This window comes from Suillus bovinus (assembly GCF_016758785.1).
Source record: "Suillus bovinus strain UH-Sbo-P2 chromosome Unknown EDB93scaffold_92, whole genome shotgun sequence".
NCBI classification, from domain to species: Eukaryota; Fungi; Basidiomycota; class Agaricomycetes; order Boletales; family Suillaceae; genus Suillus; species Suillus bovinus.
In genome coordinates, this window is record NW_024542148.1 from 26,334 (window position 1) to 44,649 (window position 18,316).

The 18,316-nt window shown below is 48.3% G+C and overlaps 5 protein-coding genes across 5 annotated transcripts; 4 read left to right on the forward strand and 1 right to left on the reverse strand.

Moving 5' to 3' along the window:
- Window positions 1-451: 451 nt before the first annotated feature.
- Window positions 452-2,124, forward strand: EDB93DRAFT_931652 (uncharacterized protein). The gene is made up of 2 exons (XM_041457989.1): window positions 452-792; window positions 851-2,124. The coding sequence occupies exons 1-2, from the start codon at window positions 521-523 to the stop codon at window positions 2,055-2,057; spliced, it is 1,479 nt and encodes a 492-aa protein (XP_041302546.1). The 5' UTR covers window positions 452-520; the 3' UTR covers window positions 2,058-2,124.
- Window positions 2,125-3,186: 1,062 nt separating this feature from the next.
- Window positions 3,187-6,209, forward strand: EDB93DRAFT_931730 (uncharacterized protein). The gene is made up of 4 exons (XM_041457991.1): window positions 3,187-3,275; window positions 3,328-3,484; window positions 3,532-3,808; window positions 3,861-6,209. The coding sequence occupies exons 1-4, from the start codon at window positions 3,254-3,256 to the stop codon at window positions 6,123-6,125; spliced, it is 2,721 nt and encodes a 906-aa protein (XP_041302547.1). The 5' UTR covers window positions 3,187-3,253; the 3' UTR covers window positions 6,126-6,209.
- Window positions 6,210-10,370: 4,161 nt separating this feature from the next.
- EDB93DRAFT_931702 (uncharacterized protein) lies at window positions 10,371-11,189 on the forward strand. Its single transcript, XM_041457990.1, has 5 exons — window positions 10,371-10,622; window positions 10,678-10,785; window positions 10,842-10,918; window positions 10,985-11,048; window positions 11,098-11,189. Exons 1-5 carry the CDS (start codon window positions 10,488-10,490, stop codon window positions 11,179-11,181), a joined length of 468 nt encoding a protein of 155 aa, XP_041302548.1. The 5' UTR covers window positions 10,371-10,487; the 3' UTR covers window positions 11,182-11,189.
- A 1,244-nt stretch (window positions 11,190-12,433) lies between these two features.
- EDB93DRAFT_1177587 (uncharacterized protein) lies at window positions 12,434-15,475 on the forward strand. Its single transcript, XM_041450563.1, has 13 exons — window positions 12,434-12,929; window positions 12,998-13,063; window positions 13,116-13,138; window positions 13,194-13,282; window positions 13,335-13,355; window positions 13,409-13,518; window positions 13,572-13,613; window positions 13,662-13,738; window positions 13,789-13,904; window positions 13,968-14,524; window positions 14,599-14,745; window positions 14,808-15,157; window positions 15,210-15,475. The coding sequence occupies exons 1-13, from the start codon at window positions 12,456-12,458 to the stop codon at window positions 15,265-15,267; spliced, it is 2,130 nt and encodes a 709-aa protein (XP_041302549.1). The 5' UTR covers window positions 12,434-12,455; the 3' UTR covers window positions 15,268-15,475.
- EDB93DRAFT_1177593 (amidase signature domain-containing protein) lies at window positions 15,476-18,238 on the reverse strand. Its single transcript, XM_041450564.1, has 12 exons — window positions 18,166-18,238; window positions 17,959-18,116; window positions 17,309-17,898; window positions 17,147-17,255; window positions 17,025-17,095; window positions 16,879-16,973; window positions 16,728-16,826; window positions 16,363-16,681; window positions 16,176-16,313; window positions 15,999-16,126; window positions 15,814-15,950; window positions 15,476-15,764 (listed from the first exon to the last, which is right to left on the reverse strand). Exons 3-12 carry the CDS (start codon window positions 17,744-17,746, stop codon window positions 15,649-15,651), a joined length of 1,650 nt encoding a protein of 549 aa, XP_041302550.1. The 5' UTR covers window positions 17,747-17,898; window positions 17,959-18,116; window positions 18,166-18,238; the 3' UTR covers window positions 15,476-15,648.
- Window positions 18,239-18,316: the final 78 nt, after the last annotated feature.

Consider the following 18,316-nt stretch of genomic DNA (forward strand, 5'->3'; position numbering starts at 1 on the left):
TGGGCTGATAACATATGCATAAGGCACTGATTTAAGATAAAACTCTGGATGTAGTTTTCTCTCGCACGATTCTCTGCGTCGTGTCTACTCAATCATATACATGTGGCGTATCGTCGCAGGTTCTCGCATGACAGCTGGTACCAGGTCTAGATTGACTATTATGAAATATTTAGTTGATGTTTTAAAATTAATTCTTAAAGAAACAATTATCGGGCTCGCAATAAACAGATTAAATTAAATTAAATTGCCTGCTTTCTGTTCGAGGGTTTGCCAAGGGCCAAGCACTGTGACAAGCTGATGAACTGTGATGCTCAGGACCAGGGTTAACCGGTTAACCTCATAACTTGTACCCGCTGCCAACAGTCTGCAAGCGGAGAAGTCCAATAATCCATTTTAGGAAAATAAATAACCGGCTTGGCTTCGGGTTAGGCACAAAAGTCGTCTGACCTTATGATGGAGACCATTCATGGTCTAAATACATAACGGTCGCATCTTTTCGTACAATTTCTTTTTGACCACCATGACCATGTCGGCGAACAGGCATACTCCCTTGAATATTTGCTCACAAGCTAACGACGAGCATTGCCAACTAAGCGTGCGCTTCGACGACCAATGCGTCCTCATCCCAAAGCATTCTCACCGTCACCGTCTACCAAGAATGGTGACAAAGTCTTATTCTCTGCCGTTATGGAAGAGGCGTCCGTCGAACTCAGGCGGGCCTTCGTCTTCTCCAGAAACAGACGCCTTCGTACCAGAAGACAGCCATGTTGTTCTGCGAGTTCCGATTCCTAGGTATGTCTACCAGTTGCTAGTGAACTAATTCACAACTGAACACCGAGATGCGTAACAGTTTCTCCAGTAAAGCGCAATCTCCTACTCGTACTCGTAATCTAGGACCTAAACCTCTCTCTCCTTGTCTGGTTCACCGTTCCCCATCTGCTATCTCACAGGCAGCCCCCGGGTCTCCCCAAAGTCCACAACGCCCAAGACGCACAGCGTCATTGTCGCCTTCTCGCTCAGATCTCATAACCATTCCGCTGCGGCCATGCTGTCCGGGGTGTGAAGCCGTGACGGAGGCGTCTTTGTCGCAGGGAGATACTTGGACTGAGCACTTCTCTCGGTCCGCACGCAGACGGCGCTCGCTCAGCGCAGACGAAGGACCACGGACCATTACAGTCGAAGGGAGCGTCGCTGCTGCATCCTTTGGGCTGCCTCGCTGTGCTCCGATTAGCGTAGATGAGGTTGATAAGCGTCGGCGGTCGAGCGACTCGGCGGTGACGGCGTCAACGTGGTTGAATATGGGGGGAGGGGATGTCATGGTCAATACGCAGCGCCCGTCATCGTCACCGCGCCCGCCGAACTTGGCTGTGCCGTCTACTCCTCGGATACCGGAGGAAGATGATGCCGAGGACGAAGAAGACCAGCTCTTTCCTCTCCCGTCGCCTCGTCGGTCGCCTGCGACATCTCCCACACCCAGCCCATCTGCTTCTGTATCATGCATCGGGATTTGTAGGCCGAGTGGGAGCCCAGTGCCGTCGAATTCTTCGTCGGTCAGCTTAGGCACAAAGATGAATAAAGATCCGTTCCTTGCACCACCTGTTTCAAGGTCGTCTTCGTCTCTTTCTCTTGCAAAGACTTTCGAGTTCGATGAAAATTCACCGCGTGCGCCATCGCCTCAAGTTCTTGCTACAGCTGCCTCGATCTCCACACGCCCTTTCAGTCGCTCCCCGTCGCCGCAGACCTCATGCGCTCCCTCCATTTCAATGTCCTCTTCTACTTGGACAGAGGAGCTTGGTGCTGGTGCAAATAAAGAGCAGACTCCACTCACTGTTCCATCCCCTACCTCGTCCCTGTCAACTTCTTTCCATCGATCACGTAATTCCACACAGTCGCTTGTTCATGCCCTGCCATCGACCTCACCGAACCTCTCAACTTCCCTGCATAAAAAACGTCATGGCTCATTGACGTTGGCTCGCCCCCGGCATATTATTGCTGATGTCCTTCGCGGGGTGGGTGCAGTCGGAAGTGGGACTGGTGGTGTCGGGGTTCGCGTATAGACTAACGTTCCTTTCCGTTTGCCAACCAAATAGTCGTCGAGCTTTATGGACGTTCCCTTGTCTTCGCTGGTAAATTTTCATGCTAAGTCCTTAATTTTTGTCTGTTTTGATTCATAAGTTTCTCGTCCATTTTGGAACATGTTACGAACCACCATCAGAACTGGCATGCATATACTGTCCCTTCCTCCATTTCGCACTCTATTGTATCATAAACCCGAGTTATCTTCCTTCGTGTGTTTAGGTATTTATTTACCTACCCCTGGTCGTGTCTCGCTCACGCGTTCTGACAGTGTATTTATCCACACCCGATTATATGATACTGCTATGTTAATGCAGCAAATTTACTGCTGTTTGTCAAATGGGTGAAGATCGTTTCAGGGCAATCATTTGCGGCCTTCCTGCTTGCATCACAGGGAGGTACATCCATCTGGTGACCTGTGGGTGAAGCGACCGTACGCATTTGGGCGTATTCAATTGTGACTGAGATAGGTATTTCCAGGGCTGGGGTGATTAGCAGATGGGGTTCCTGAGCCTGTGCTGAGGGGTTGATACATACATGATCCGTACTGTACCTTGAGGACTGGTCCTTTGCCCACCACATTTTGAAATGAAGTCCATTTCATTCTTCGAAAATTGTTGTAGACAGTAAATTCTGATGTACATGTAAATGTTTTTGAGAGGGTGTCGACGACGACGACGTAGCAAGATCATGCGTTATCTTTGACTCTTATGCTGTGTGATTGAGTTTTGAGTTCGGAAGCTAACAGCCATGTGCGACAAGCCCGCCAAGATAAGACCTGTATTCACAAATCTGTTGCAGGCGAAAACGATGTTCAAAGTATACACTTTTTTTATTTAATACCATGGCTCGTCGTGAACATCAATTCTATATTGTGAATGTCTATCATATGATATGAAAGAATGAAAAATATCAAAGGTGGGTAAAGGCCCAGGCCTATATACCATGCGTCCTTTCAAAAATCCCAGCGTGCCTGCGGCCCTGCGCTGAGTAGAGAAACGGTCAAAATGCCTCCAGAAGAACCTTGTGGACCAGGAGGCGCGTTGGGTCACAGTCACGGTGGTATTAATAATACGCGACGCGCCTGATTGTTGACTGCTAAATTTGTCTCTTACTCAGGCTGTCTTGACGTACGTTGTCCACAACTTTCTGTAAGTCTTTACCGCCAACGTGGACAATGTCAATGCGCAAGCTACCTTGTATGTATTTATCATGCTTTGTCTGGTGCTCCCCGTAATTGACCTTTACCAGTACGAGTGCTTTATACAGTCAACAGCTCTCCTCAATACATTCTTGCCCGGTCCCCATCTTCTGTCCAGGTTACTCTTTGTCCATCTCCATCTGTTGCAAATGCCCAGTACGGTTTGGCCCCGCTTAAAGCATGCCTCAATGCTATCTGCAACTCAAGGTACGTATTCTCGTACGACTTTCATTCATGGACCCACCGCTTGGCAGCCCAGAGCTTCTCCTGGATAATTCTAGGGACTTTTCTATCTATGTGCTGGACCCATTGGAGTCCCAAACTATGCCAGCCCCTGTAAACTTTTCCCAATCGAACGCGCCGTCTGCTTCAGTGCCCCAAGCAGCCCAACCACGAGGAGTGGCAGTTGCACTAGGGCTGATGTCGTGGGCGCTTACAGCGGACGAATCAGACAGCGTGACAGTGACTGGTACAGTCACAACGCTTGGCACGGGCCTTGATGCCCTCGAAGTGGTCTTTGCTCTCCGAGAGGTGATTATTCACAGCTTTCGTTGCGTCTGATTCTGATCAATAGTGCTATCAGACTAAACACATCCAGAAATCCCACCTCTCTGATGCTCTGAAATCTTGGAGCCAGCCACCCAAGGCATTACATCCCAATAAATTAATTGCATCTCCCGAACCCACTAATTCAGAAGCCCCACCCTCGTCACAAGAACGAGGCGAACTTCTTACCAGATCCGCCGATTTTCCCGAGGTTTACATCGGACCTCCTAAGCGCGGTCGGGGCCGCCCTGAGGGGACGAAGAAGAAGTCAAAGCAATCAAAGTCACAAAAACCTCATGTGTGGCCAGCAGCACCGCCGTTTATATGTGCCCCGCTTGTACGACCACAGCAAGAGCCAGACGTAGCCCCTGAAAATACGCCCACTTCTTTGCTTACATTACTATCTGCCCTGTCTTCTGGGAGAGACAATACAGCGCTTCTGGCTGCTCTTTCGACGGTAGATTCGACACCGTCGGGATCAGAGCCAAGCCCAGCGCTACTAAATGCATTAAGGGATTTACTGGCAGCGCAAGCTCAGAATCAGCAGCAGCCGTCGCACGCGCTGCAACCTGTCTCGCGGAACAATCAAGACGATGATATTGTTATATTGGAAAAGGAGCACGTGGATCCAACTGCATTTCGACGACGGGTAGAAAGGGAAGACTCTAGCAATTTAGCCACAACCACTGCAGATGAGTCGGAAACAACCCCTCTGCGCCAGCGTCGTGCCCACATTCCATCAGGCGGGAAAGAGAATACACATTCATCCCCAGTGACCCGTAAGCGCAGGCTCAGTGATTTTATGGCGGAACAGGAAAATAATAAAGCGCGGATAAAGCGCACACACGCTCGGTCAGAATCCGAGCGAACATCGGGCTCCTTTGAAGTGCCTCAACCGACAATTCCTCCAGGTCATCACCGCACCGTTCGCTCAGATTTTGACACAAGTGTATCGTCTGTAATGACCACCAGCTCTTCGCTTTTCCGTCCAAGGTCATCTCCTTCCAGGCCTATGTGCCGCTCTGTATTTAAATCCCGGTCCTCCCTTTCCATGCCACATTCAGCACAAGCACCTGTAAAGCCGGTCAAGAATTTCGTTGTGCCAGAGTGGGCACGTACAAGCACCGCTACCCGGCCAAAGCTCTCGAAGGAGGCTGAAGAACGTATCGCATTCATGGAACTGGAGAAGAAGGAGAGACGCGCTGGACGGCGAACGCAGAAACCAGGATGTTCGCAACAGGGCGCCAGAGCGCCAGCCGACCTGGCTTCGGAGGATGGATACATCTCTAGTGCGATGGTACACGCACCTGTCAAAGAGGCGACCATGCCGCGTCTGCAGAGTGCTTCTTCACACTCCTTGCCTGTCTTTGCATCTGACGTATCTATATCATCCCCCCTCTCGCCTTCCTCCCCGGTGTCAGAGACACCTCCGGTGCCCAGCACACCTCCGCGGAAAACATCAATTTTGCGTGCTACACCACGAAGCCTTGGATCTGACGATGCTTCACCACTGTTCAGCCCAACTCCCAAACTATTTTGGAGTAGCACTGGAAAGACACCGCTCTTTTCCTCCCATCCTCGCACACCTTCACGCATGGGCAAGAAGCCTGTCTTTTCTCCTATCCACCTCCGCACACCATCTACGAAGATATCCCCCCTACGACTCGGACCCAGACCGCGCTCATCCATTGAATGGGCCAACAAGTCAGTCGAACAACCCGTCGACCGCGAAGAAGAAGACCTGCTCGGCAAAGAACTTGACGATGCCCTTCAAGGGCTGGATGTCCCAGCGGTCAAGCAGCAGGACACGACAGATGCCATCGAGACTGGCGAAGACAACATAACATTGCCTCTATCTCCCCTTCCTCCTTCTTCCCCACTCCCGCCTACAAGTCCTTTCCTACTCCCTTCCATGGACGATCCAATGGAGGAATTCGTCGACAGCGACGCTTTTTTCAGCGACTCGGATGGAGTACTAGGGGACGCAAGCGAGTTCCCGCCGTCTTCAATCTCGGATTGGTTTTCCTCGGATGATGATGGTGGAGCGGACATGGGCGAGTTACTGAACTTAGACGGGTCTTCGGGGGTGGATTTTGAAGGTTCTTTTTCACCGAATGCGTTCGCTGATATGGACTTTACGGAGTTTTGGGAGTCGCTTAAGCCTCTTCTTCAGGCAAGCACAGGCGGAGAGGGGGAAACAGCTGTCAACACGGACTCTGGAGCCACAATGGGTGGTGTCGATATGGACTCTGGAAAGCTTGCTCAGGATGTACAGGTACTTTTTAGTGGATGCCTGATGTGACATCATGGACGCGGACGACATTATCAGACGACAGTTCAAGCAGAAACACATCTACGAAATTACGCCTTTGGCACGCAAACGCTTAGATATAATCAACTCGGCGAGACAAACATCAATATATATATCAAATAAAAATGCGTGCTTGCAATATGTCGCGAAGTATGTGAGATGCTAACACGTATTGACATTGTGAGCTCGTCGTGTCACTTCAGAATCATTGGTCATGCAATGCTTCAAATTGTATTCAAAGATCAGACAGTCAAGTCCAATGACCTACGTATCTCTAAAGTGGGTTATGGGACGATCATCGCACCTTCTGCGCATCGAGAATTGCTTCCATCCATGGCATTATACTCGATTTCGCCTTACTACGATTTGCAAAGAGAGCGTGAGATGCAGAATTCGAGTTGTACCGATGAGTATAGGTCAATAGCTCTGCCATATTGCTCGCAGTGAAGGTGACATCCCATTGGCAGCACAGAGTGTGCTACATTCTTGTTTGAAAGCTGAATGAAACGTAGGTGAGAAAAAAGGTCTCTATGACATTACGGACTCCAGACCTGCCGTTGGACAAGTCATAGCATTGATATTGGTATTTCAATCACTCGTTCGTCACGTAGCATCGTATGATATTACAGAATCTCGAGGTCTACCTATAGCAGTGTACCACATCATCTCTGGTGAGCAGCAAGCTGCAAAGACTTGCAATCCCAGCCGAAGAACTGGACAAGGTCCTAGGTTATGAAAAGCATTGTGTATGCATCATCTTGACGCACCATGGTCAAGTCCTCCTACGCCAAATGAATGATTTTCGACGTGAAAGCGGTAGTGAAGTGGTCAAAATTTTCCGAGTCTTATCATAAGACTCATATCGTGCATCATCCAAGGCTTTGGTTCCGATATGAACACGTAGATGGCTAATATGCGAGTGACAAGTATCAGTTTTGATGACCGAGCATCACCGCATGATACTTACTTCCACGACACGATACTCCAGAGGAACGGCATTCAGATGAAATGCCAGGAATGAGCAGCATTTCTTCTTCATGTTAATCTGCGCCGAAGACCGCGATGACCTGAAACACGCAATGAAGTAGAGAATATGCAAGACAAATTTAACGTGCCTTTGTCAAGAAAAGAAACTGGCTTGTTTTTGAATCTTGGTTTGTGAACATGGATGCGACATCGAGTGCTATCCTTGCCTCCTGGATGTGGTCTTGTCCACAGAGGGCGATACCTTTAGATATATAACCTGTCAATGAGGGCTGAATGCTGATGGACTATGTCATGAATGAAGATTAGCTTTTTTGTAAGAGATCAATGATGAATTGGGATAATTCACCTTGATTGCATCCTCCCAGGTGTATTTTCGGGCCATAATGAATGAGCAATGAGTATACGAAGTAGAGTCGTTAGCGTTGATGTGGATGTCTTGAGCGAGCAATTCTTCGGTAGTATACAAGTCGCCAGTTACACATACATTGCGGGCTGCTGTGATCACCATGATCTGCATGAAAGATGATTGAATTGTGTCTAGGATGGAAATTCAAATATTCACGCGTCGCCGAGTATTTCCCACCCTGAAATCTTTTCATCTAGGCCTCCGCTAAGGACCTGGACGTGCTTGCCGTCCACAGAAAACGTGACATGTTCCAGGATGGATGAATGCTGGAAGATGGCGCTAGTTCGTCGATCTGAAAGCCGCCAGAGACGGACATGCTTGTCGTCGGATGCGAAATTGATGAGGGCGCCAGCAGGATGTATGGCAATGGTGTTGTGTTACAGTGGCCTTGGTAGGGATGAACAACCTGCTGCCAGGTTCTTCCCCCTCCTGTATGTGAATACTGCATGCTGAAGGAAGGTGTATGCCATCGAGCGTCCATATGCACGAGTGAGAAGTTAGCCTTGGATTATCTCTACGGCCACGCTAACCTACCTCATTTTTATAGACACCTAAGACATCATAACCACTTCCTCGCCTCTGCACTGTGTACATGCATCCAACTCTCATCTCTACGGCTTCCATAACATTGTATCCTTTCACGTTATATTGCGATGTGCAGTTGCTACATCCAGGTCCTCCAACATTTCATCCTAGACGGCCTCGTGAGTGCTGTTCCTTATTGTGTCAAGCAGTCGGCCATTCCAGGCTCCAGCACATCACACTTGGCCCCCCATCTGAACGCAGACATATAAGGATCACTTCTTCACCCTGTCGACTCTCAAGATCTGTGTGCGCCAGAAACAGCCAAAATTCCCTCTTCTTCGACCTCAATAATTCTGCGGCGACAGCGTCCCCGCTTCACGTCCATGTTTTATGTCAACACTTGTGCTATCATCGTGTTCACAACCCTGCTTCCAGTGGCGTGCTAATAATTTTCCAGCTTTGTCAGCTCTAGGTTCAACTTCCTCGTTCGTCAATCCCCTGGAATACATCCTCACTAGAGTCTTGTACTATGGAACTAGTGGTACAACACAGTTGTTGATATTACTACCTTCGGCAAGCTCTTACCGCAGCTGAAGTTATGTGTTCTATATCTCGAACGTCTGTCACCACGTGTGTTTGTGAGCACTATCTATCATGGAATGCATACTCCCTGTGACTGAACCACCGAGAGACAGACACCCATTCTTTTACCTAATTAACCGATTGGCGGGCAGTGACAACAGAAAAACTGTATTCGCCGGTAGCAACAAATTGGAAAATGCTCGTTAAAACTTGACACCAAACGCAGTTCATCGATCGCAAAATTCTTGCCTCGTACCAGACTCGGAGCTCAGCGCTCAGCAGTTTAGGTCCATTGCCTCCAATTCCAAACAATTCTTTTCGCAGTTCACTTTATGCCACCACCTCCAATAGTTCTCAAGCACTATTTGAAAATTTGTCCTCAACCTCCGCATAGATCCAATGGACAACTGTGCAATGCGCTTTCGCAACTTTGATGTCAGCCTGATGTGCAAACTGTAGGATCCGGCCGCCTTCACATGTACCCCACACTTGCCGTAATGCCATAAGCGCCTTATCCTAGTTCTTTCGAGGTGCCTCCTGCGCCCGCTATCACTCAGTCATTCTGATAGGTCCGACATCACTTGTTCGAGTCCCAGGGGCTACGCACAACACAATGAACTTGCGACTGAATTCAGCCGAGCAGCTGACAGGGACATACCAGATGTGCCCTGGATCAGAATTTTCATTTCCCAGACGTTCTTGATGACAGAATCCATTACATCGAATTCATGAACTTCCGACAGAAGTTGGCTGAGCGGCTGACAGGACCCAGTCTGTGACGGTCTGACAGATTTGCCATCATGGGCCAATATCAGAATGTTTCGGCTTAAATTTTGGCTGAAATCTAAAGTTCAGGTTGGCTTACGACAACCTGTCAAAACACATGAACACCGAGGGCAAGGAAGGAGATATTGTGCAGCCTGGGGAGCATCGCAGTGTTTATGGTTAGCCTGGTCCAGTTTAGGTTCACTGTGAGCTTTCAAGGCTAGCTGGAGTGCAGACTCGGAGGGTGGCGATGCGATGCGACCAAGCGATGGGTAGCTGATGCGGAGGCTGTATAGGTCCTATGATAATATTAATGTACTTCTCTAGGAAGGATCAAAGGAAGCTGCCGGGAACCAAGTCGCGTTCGGTGCTGTATGCTTTGTAAGCTTCTTGCTGTGATCATCCAAACTGTAGCTTCGAGCTCGTCCTCGTCATTGCAGTAAGTGGTTGCGCAACTTATAGCTCAACTTAACGAAGTCCATTAATGCAGCTCGTCTCAACCAATATGTCTAGCATCAGCGCTCAGCACTCAGCTACCGCGGTCGCGAGCCATCGCTCTTTTGCTTGCAGTTTTTCAAGTAATTTTTGATTTCTTGATGTAGTACTTGTTCGGCCCTTCATGCACTGCAAGAACTTCGAAGGTCCGATGGATATGATTCACGCCTGACACCTATAGCCCGCCTCCCGATCAAAGAGCCAGAAGAAATTGACACAACAAGAACCGCCGCGCTGCCGCTAGTCCCTGTCTTTCATCTCCGTTGGCCCCTGTCCTGTCATATTTTCTTATTCAATTGAATCCAAGCTGTGAAAACAACAGCGCCGAGGCGGGGACCTTCTATCATTACTGGTATTGGGAAAGAATGGTACGCAAATTCACCGAATTAGTATTGTCGCGCGCAGTTTTATCACCTAGATTTGTAGCTCCTATCACCATTATGTGTGTGTTTTCGCCACTTCATCTTGGCCTCATCTGTCAAAAACATCCGAGGATGCTCAGTATAAAAGCCCAGCGTTCTCTGATATTTCCTTTGTCAATTCCTCTTCCCATTGTCAAATCATCATCGTACTAGCGATTTACATCTTATACAATGCCTTTCCCCAGCGATGGAGTGTATTTTGTCAGAAACATTGGCAGAGACCTCATGCTCGATCTCACGGGCAACAACACCACTGAAGGGAACCAGATTCAAGGCTACGCTAAAAATGGCACCGTGGCTCAGCAGGTATCTATACGCGTTCGAACCCATTTTGTGACCTATTCTCATGGCACCATCATAGTGGATGATCAAGAGACAGAACGAGCCAGGGTCCCCCAACAAAACTGTTAGCATTCAGTCCAATAACAACGGTAACAATGGAAATGGATGCTTTGCTACTGCGAGCGAGGTACGCTGGATCGGCATTCATTTATTCATTTTGTTGGCTGACGCAGGCGTGTGCAGGATTCGGATGTACCAGTCGTGTACACTAGGCAGGCGTTCATCGTCGATCTCGTTGGACGCATGGACAATACTTATACGTGAGAATCCGATCAAGTGCCCTGCAACCTAGCTATATCTGCTAATTTGACGACTTGCATGTACAGCATTAGCTTCACTCTTGGGAATGAGAACCTGGTGTTATCTATTCCAAGTGCGAAAAATAGTGCAGTAAGTCGGTGGATAATTTTCATAGCCTTTTTCTCATAACGTTCACAAGGTGAAACTCGAGAATCACGTCGCAGGAACTGCCCGCCAGCAGTGGGAATTTACTCGTGTTTCTGACCTCCAACCAATTACCTAGTTGTCGCCATTAGGTATCACCGTGACCTTGCAGAGGTGTTCAAGGTTGAGCGTCGAGTTATTGAAAGTGTTGTCGTATATGTGTACCTATGCCTTGTTGTATCTGCTTCTGTAGTGTATGTGTACGTTGATGAATTGATCTTGTCTGGCTCTCTTAGGGGGATTGAGTAGAAGATGACTATCGGTACCAGCACTGAATCGTTCGAGGAGGATACGCAGATCAAGCGCAGATCTCGCAAACAAGCAATGTGCAAGATGAGCTTCGCCCATCATTGTTACTACATGTATGTCTTACTCATATTCGATACGCTAGAATGTATATTTGGCCATCTAAGCCCCATGATCTGAGCTCAGGTTCCTGATTACCTCGATAGCTCAAATACGAACAACATAAAAACCGAGTAATCAATGCCGTGATCACGAACTGTCCGGCAGGAATAACCAGTGAATGTAGATTGTGTAAGAGATGATAAAGGCCCAGTACTGAATGCACGAACACACGCCGTCTGCGTTCTCTCCAGATGCAACCCACGAGCCGAATACTTCGCACACCACGATACCGCGCCAATCGTGACAACAGTCTAGCACCCATCATCGTACTACAAGGCCGCGGAGACACCCACATTGACCGACATGTTGGAATGCTGCCAGAGATGTTAGTGACACCCTGCAGTATACCTGATGATGTCCCATGACTCGTCAGCGAAAGGGCAATACAGCTGTGAGGTGTTGCGGCTGCTGATGTGATTGATCATGGCTAGAAAAAGGAAGCTTGCGATAGAATAATTGATGCATCCGAAGTAGCGACAGGGTCCTGTCTTGAAAATCCAGAAGTTGGAGTCGAGTGAACAGTGAGGCAAGAATTGTAGTGGGAATTTTGCAACATTCTCGAATGACATCACTACATTGAAAATGTGCCAGGTACTCCTCCGGTTGATCGCGGATCACTGGTAGTGAGACTGGGCTGCAGGAAGTCCAATCGTCCACAGAGGGCACTCAGCTTCAAGTTAGCGGCTGGAGTCAGACTATCGAGTGCGAAACTAGCCTGCCAGTGTATCGACCATGCCGCTTAATGGTATGATGCTTCCTATGTGTACCAGGTACCGGTCCAGTCTGCGTTCGCGAGTCATTTGTTATATCCTGCATTTTCCTGATAGGCCCTTGTTTCAGAAAAAGACCAAGACTTTTTAACGAAGACTCAAGCTTGCGAGAGTAGTACTTGCCAAATGACTTTGGCGGCTTTCAAATCATGTGATTGATCGATTCGAGCCTCATATGATTCGAGCCCTTTGTTCCTCACCTGCTCGCAAATTCTTCTTGCAGGGCGCTTCGACTTGGTTATCACCACAGCCAGCAGCAGCTATGTCTAGCGGAAACATCTCAGCTGACCACGATACCCTCCTTAAACTTCTAACTCTCCCTTTAACGAAGAAACGTCGCATTTCCGAGTCCGTACGAGAGCTTCAAGGCCCTCTAGAATCTGAAAGTGCCCCAGGAAAATGCCTTTTCCCAACACTTCCGCTCGAGCTCCTTGCAGAAATTTTGATCCAAACTGATTCTCCTCGCGATGTTTTATCTGTCGCTCGCACATCCAAGCTTTTATGCTCGACACTTGTCTGCAATCCCGCTGCCGACTTCATCTGGCGCACCATTCGCAAGAATTGCTTGCCTTATCCACTGCCTGATCCCACACCTAACTTTAGCGAGGCGGCATATGCCGCGTTCGTGTACGATGGAGGGCCTTGTGATGTGAGCAAGAATCCCTTCTCCTGAGCGGAAATAATATGGACTGACAGTGATGTGATCGGTTTATGCAGGTGTGTAAGAGAGACACAAAAGAATTTTATGCGAGCTTTGCTACACGAATTCGTTTGTGTCGTGATGTGAGTAATAATTTTCCAGCTTCTTGTAACGTGTGCTGAGCTCGATAAATAGTCACGTTGCAAGACGAACATCAGGTGGAGGATGTCTCTACCGAACGCATGAATTTGATTATTAATTACCTCATTGCAGGAATCATCTTACGGATGTTACCACTATTTTCAAAGGTCATGCACGCGACGAGATATGGATTCCCTACGTGGAGTCCACTTGTTGCTTTGGTAACTAGATTCCTGTTTCCGAACACCCTCATATTTAATCACAACTTTTCAGATCCAAGCCTCGACAATGCATGTATGATTTTTCTTCGCATGTTCCCTGAGTCTTTGGCTCAATCGAAGTTGCAGGGCCCGAGAATCCCACCATATTGATGAAGAAGTCCGAGTGGGAGCGTTTTCGGGCCGATTATGCAGCCTTCTCAGCTTTATCTCCACCTCCGTCTGAGGCGCTGCGGAAGGTTGGATGAGGATACCTTTGCATATTCAGGAATTATCTGACATGATCATTCAGGCATGCACCGATCAAATTGCGAAATTTCCGAAGGTCATGGAAGTATGTATTTTGTCTCAAGAGTCTGAGCCAAAGTGACCAGTAGTTCAGTTTGCAGTTGCGCTACAGAAGTGGAAGTGCACCTATGTCACCATGCACCGCACCATCAAAAGCAAAAACGAAAAGTGGCAAGTGGGACTAAACTGACTATCAGAACAGAAGACTAACAGGAGTGTAGGGCGAAGGCACTTGCTGCCCGGGAAGGCTGGAATGAACATGATTTGCTCAACTCTCAATCCTATGGTTCATTGCACAGGCACAAGAATTACGTGTTGGAAGAAGTCACACTACGTGGTATGCGAATGCGGTCAGGTTCATATGGATCAATCACCGTCTTACTTAGTGCCGTCATTTCAGATTTCCTTCCAATGAAGCCCCTTATCGAAGCCCAACTTCTGAGAATGCAAACACACCGTCAAAATCAAGAAAACGAAGCATCTTACCGTCAGCGTCGCGACGACGTCAAACAATACTACGATCGCCTACGGTCCGCTGGAACAGTTGTCCCAACGCTTCATGAGTTCCGAAAACTTTCGGTTATGACGACCATGCAAGGGAGCGTAACGGGTTCAAGGCCCAATTCCAGTGGCCTCGCAAAAGATATGAAGAACTCGGCCCTCATTGCAGAGCTCGTCGCAGCTGATTTGAGGACATGGATGGCGTCTGCACGGGAAAAACTGTCTGAATTACTTGGGTTCCCTAAGTGGAGGAGTGCGAGCAAGACGAAGCTGCATCCACTAGATAGGATCACTGCGCGGTTTAGATGCCAGGGATGTGGAAAGGTCGCAAAGCGGTATGAGACAGAACGATGTCTCGATTTTGCAGGTGTCTGCGCACATGAATGTCCCAGTAATGATAAGAAAGACAGGAAACCAGTGGATTGGAGTGTCGATCGCTTCATAAAAGATGAGAAGGTTCGTTGTTTGATATCCTCCCGAAAAAAAATCAGCTCAAGTATACTGTCTTCTTATGTCCATTACATCCACAGGCGTCAAATGCAGTTGCACGCCTTCTGACGCTCATCGGAATCACCGACGAGGATGCGAACGCATGCAATACCGTCAAGATGCTTGGAGCACACATTCGGTGTCTTTCTTGCGAACATGCATTCATTGTCATGGACTTCTCCACCCTCGTCAGTCACTCCTCTTCATTTCCATTTGTTTGTCAAGGGAAGCTCACCGCCGCTACACATAGATTGGTCACGCCCACCGCCATGATAACATGCAGATGACTATAGTATCCAAGGGAGAAGGGCCAGAGCATGCCTTTGAGGCGGGGTTGTCTGCGAAACTTTTGGATATGGGTTTCACGTCACAGAAGTTGAGGAGCGAGGCGAATTATCGGTGCCGTCATTGCGTTCCAACCAGCAAATCAGCAGAAGCTGGCATGGATGGGCAGGGGCAGGTCTCTACTGGGGAATCTATTGCGAAGGAGTCACACACGGAGGGGTTCCAAACGGAGAATCAGAAGAGACGCCATAGAAACAAGAAGAGCAAGCTCAGGTCAATGGATTTCAATGCGCTTCGCTCGCATCTGAAGGAATTGTTAGTGGTTTCGTGCAGGACTCTCGTAATATGCTGATCTCACTTTTTGCAGACACAGAGTAGAGATGGTGAGCGACGAGGATTTCTTCGTACAAACTCCGGCAAAGTAGCAGAGCTAAGGAACTCAGACGAGAGGGACGATCTATATCGCATCTATTCATTTTTGCTTCAATTTATTTTATGTACTATTATGAATTAATTAGCTGAGTAGTCACTAACATTTACCGGATCAAAGGAGCGGCGTCTGTTACGGCATAAGCGATGCGGCCGCTCCTGCCTTCATCGAAATTTGATCGTGTTATCATACTCGTGTATCTGTTCTTGATATGAATGCAGAAGGCTTCAAATTCAATATGAATGAATTCGACAAAACTAGTAATACGAGGAGTTTGACATAGATGATCTCGTAACGATCCGGACAACAATAAGTTGTCGTTGCTCTTCACAGCTAGTACACGTTAAAATTGCATATGGCGCGGGCCCTGGTGTGCCTAAGATTTGAGTATGCGTTCAACTACTTCCTGTGCAGCCAGCACCAAACCGTCGCTGTATATGCGGCTCACGATCTGTAGTGACACAGGAGCCCCTTTGAATTTTGTTGCATCATCTGTATGCAAGGGTCAGCTAGTGTTATTCAATATGAGAAAGAGACTAACAAAGGGAGAGGTTGTACTCGTCTGCCGCGCTCATCGGGCTGGGTGGTTCCTGATATATGTCAATGACTGGGTCAGCAACGAAACCTGACGGGAAAGCCGTCCCAGGGTAGTCAAGCAAATTCCAGATGGCGGTGTAGCTAATGAGCTATTAGATGTTTTATGTAAAACGAAAAACCTTGACGCACCCCCAGTATTTTGCAGTATCATGACGACTAGCTGTACCTGGGAAGGGTGGACAAAGGACAACATCGACATTCTGGGACCACCAGTGATCAGAGTATTCCCTCCTGTATTTATCACGTTCATCGCGCAGCTGATCAAGGTCAGCGCCAGCGACAATGAGTAGCAAAATGCGATCTTGCCTTCCAAACTTCTGAGGCATCATGATTTCTCACGTGTGGTGGACTAATGACCCACTCTGTCAAGGGAAGCATCTCTTCTCCACTCTCCTTGAGAAGGCGTCGAACTGTGGCTCCTCCATCCTCATAGTAGAGCTTGCGCTAGGTGCAGTGTGAGTGACATCACTGCCATGCAGATCACCAGACTCACAACTATGCTGTATCCGCGATCGTGGTCATACGGAATGTAGTCCACCACCTCAACCTCTGACGAGGCTTCTAGCTTAGCCTTTGCCCACTTCAATGCTCGAATGGTTGGGGGATGGGGCATCACAACCCCGTCGTGCATCATGATTCCCACACGCAGTTTCTTCTTGGTCAGGTCTGGGACTTTCAGTGACACTGGCAACACATCTGGGTCCAGGAGAGCAGGATTGGCTCCAAGGACAGCTTCAAGGAAAAGTCGCATGTCTCGCGCTGAGCGACACATTGGACCTACAGAACTAAAGAATCCGTCCTGGCCAGGTTGACTGAATGATGTCAACATAATTCCATGACAGAGCTTGGTATACTCACTACCAGAGGACCCCATAGAGAGGCGTCGTCCGACAAGATGGACGGAACCCATATATACCACAATGGGCGGACGGGGCTCGAATGGATCCTCCGCCATCGCTTATTGGCAGTGCATCAACCTCTGGTGTGATGCGGAGGAACAGAGACTTACGTGCCCACACCTATGCAAGAGCCCTTCATAGCAACAAGGGCTGACTCGCCGCCAGAAGATCCTCCTGCAGTAAGATCCGTATTGTAGGGATTCAACTATGAGACTTGAGCCACAGACACGTGCTTTTTACTCGAAAGATAGCTTACTACTCGACCGTAGGTAGACTTGGACTCAAGGTGCATCAAAGTCTGCGGCTGATTTGTCTTGACATAGAAGACTACGACTTTGCTCGACCAACAAAATATAATTTCTAGCATAAATTACATACCTGCCCCTAGTGAACGCAAAATTCTTGTCATATCGCAGTCTTCTGTCGCAGTCTCGATATTCATGAGGAAGCCTGCAGACCCAACTGTTCCCTTGACAGGAAGCATGCCCTGACAGTGGTCATCTGAGGTAGATCATCGCGATTTGATTTCTCTGCACTTACTTTGATTGAAATTGGCAATCCATGCAATGGCCCAACGACTTTTCCTTCCTTTCGGAAGTACTCGTCCAGCTGCTGCGCCTGTTTGATGCCTTCATCGAGGAAGAAGTCGATGAGACAGGCTGTGAGCTGATGAGCAACAGCTGCGCGTTTTCCAAAGGCGGTGACAGCATCGACTGCAGTCAGCTCGCCTACGGCAATTTTTTGGCACACGGCAGTTGCATCCAGCTCGGTGATAGCCAGCTCTTTGTGGGTGAGAAAGCCACAAGTCTCAGGAATGCGAGTGACATCGAGAGGTGGGTCATCGAGAATCGCTCCTGGGAGTCTGAGACTCAGCGGAATCTTGGCTTCAAGTTGTTCCTGAAAAATGCGAGCTTTTGCCTCGTACGATGCATCACCGCCTACGCCTTTTATTTTCTCTTTGAATGAAAGTGTAGTCATTGTGAGGAAGAAGATAGTGCAGGTATGATTCAGGCTTGATTGTGATATATGTATGATCTCGTATCTGAGAGAAACTGTCAGATGCCTATCTTTCTATGTGGGCGGATGACATGTCTCGTGCCCGCAGCGATAACAAAATGAAGCCCAGAGAACTAAGAACGGTAAACTTGTGATCAGCTGTATTAAACGATAACAGGGAGCACGGCACTAACGGGATATTATAATTAGAGTGTAAAGCCCTTCGATAGCCTCCAACTTGGCGCGTGGTCACGGTGTCCGGACCAGGCTCATGCTACTAATTAGTAATAGACAGTGCACTTCGCGCGAAAACGATCTTGTGGATGGCTCTCGTGATATGAACTGGGCTAGACTTGGCTGATTCTTCCAGTACTAGGATGACATGATAAACGGAAATTTACCATGTCACATTGCTTGAAAGAAGAGTTAAAGCGGCGAGGGCCCGGGTCAATGCATACTAGTAGTATAAGCCACATTAAAGGCATATCGATTTCAGTCAGGTGAGATCCAGTCACATGAACAGCATTGATTACATAAGTCGTGGACCAACGG

What these genes read in the sequence shown, in the direction of transcription:
- EDB93DRAFT_931652 (XM_041457989.1), top strand. Translation starts at nt 521, where the DNA reads ATGACCATGTCGGCGAACAGGCATACTCCCTTGAATATTTGCTCACAA. An exon ending in CTGCGAGTTCCGATTCCTAG is followed by an intron (nt 793 to 850) that starts GTATGTCTACCA and finishes GATGCGTAACAG; the next exon opens with TTTCTCCAGTAAAGCGCAAT.
- EDB93DRAFT_931730 (XM_041457991.1), top strand. Translation starts at nt 3,254, where the DNA reads ATGTCAATGCGCAAGCTACCTT. An exon ending in AATGCTATCTGCAACTCAAG is followed by an intron (nt 3,485 to 3,531) that starts GTACGTATTCTC and finishes ACCGCTTGGCAG; the next exon opens with CCCAGAGCTTCTCCTGGATA. An exon ending in TGGTCTTTGCTCTCCGAGAG is followed by an intron (nt 3,809 to 3,860) that starts GTGATTATTCAC and finishes TAGTGCTATCAG; the next exon opens with ACTAAACACATCCAGAAATC.
- EDB93DRAFT_931702 (XM_041457990.1), top strand. Translation starts at nt 10,488, where the DNA reads ATGCCTTTCCCCAGCGATGGAGTGTATTTTGTCAGAAACATTGGCAGA. An exon ending in ATGGCACCGTGGCTCAGCAG is followed by an intron (nt 10,623 to 10,677) that starts GTATCTATACGC and finishes GCACCATCATAG; the next exon opens with TGGATGATCAAGAGACAGAA. An exon ending in CGCATGGACAATACTTATAC is followed by an intron (nt 10,919 to 10,984) that starts GTGAGAATCCGA and finishes TTGCATGTACAG; the next exon opens with CATTAGCTTCACTCTTGGGA.
- EDB93DRAFT_1177587 (XM_041450563.1), top strand. Translation starts at nt 12,456, where the DNA reads ATGATTCGAGCCCTTTGTTCCTCACCTGCTCGCAAATTCTTCTTGCAG. An exon ending in GGAAGAAGTCACACTACGTG is followed by an intron (nt 13,905 to 13,967) that starts GTATGCGAATGC and finishes CCGTCATTTCAG; the next exon opens with ATTTCCTTCCAATGAAGCCC. An exon ending in TCATGGACTTCTCCACCCTC is followed by an intron (nt 14,746 to 14,807) that starts GTCAGTCACTCC and finishes CGCTACACATAG; the next exon opens with ATTGGTCACGCCCACCGCCA.
- EDB93DRAFT_1177593 (XM_041450564.1), bottom strand. Translation starts at nt 17,746, where the DNA reads ATGACTACACTTTCATTCAAAGAGAAAATAAAAGGCGTAGGCGGTGAT. An exon ending in GATTGCCAATTTCAATCAAA is followed by an intron (nt 17,256 to 17,308) that starts GTAAGTGCAGAG and finishes GACCACTGTCAG; the next exon opens with GGCATGCTTCCTGTCAAGGG. An exon ending in CGAGTACAACCTCTCCCTTT is followed by an intron (nt 15,765 to 15,813) that starts GTTAGTCTCTTT and finishes CCTTGCATACAG; the next exon opens with ATGATGCAACAAAATTCAAA.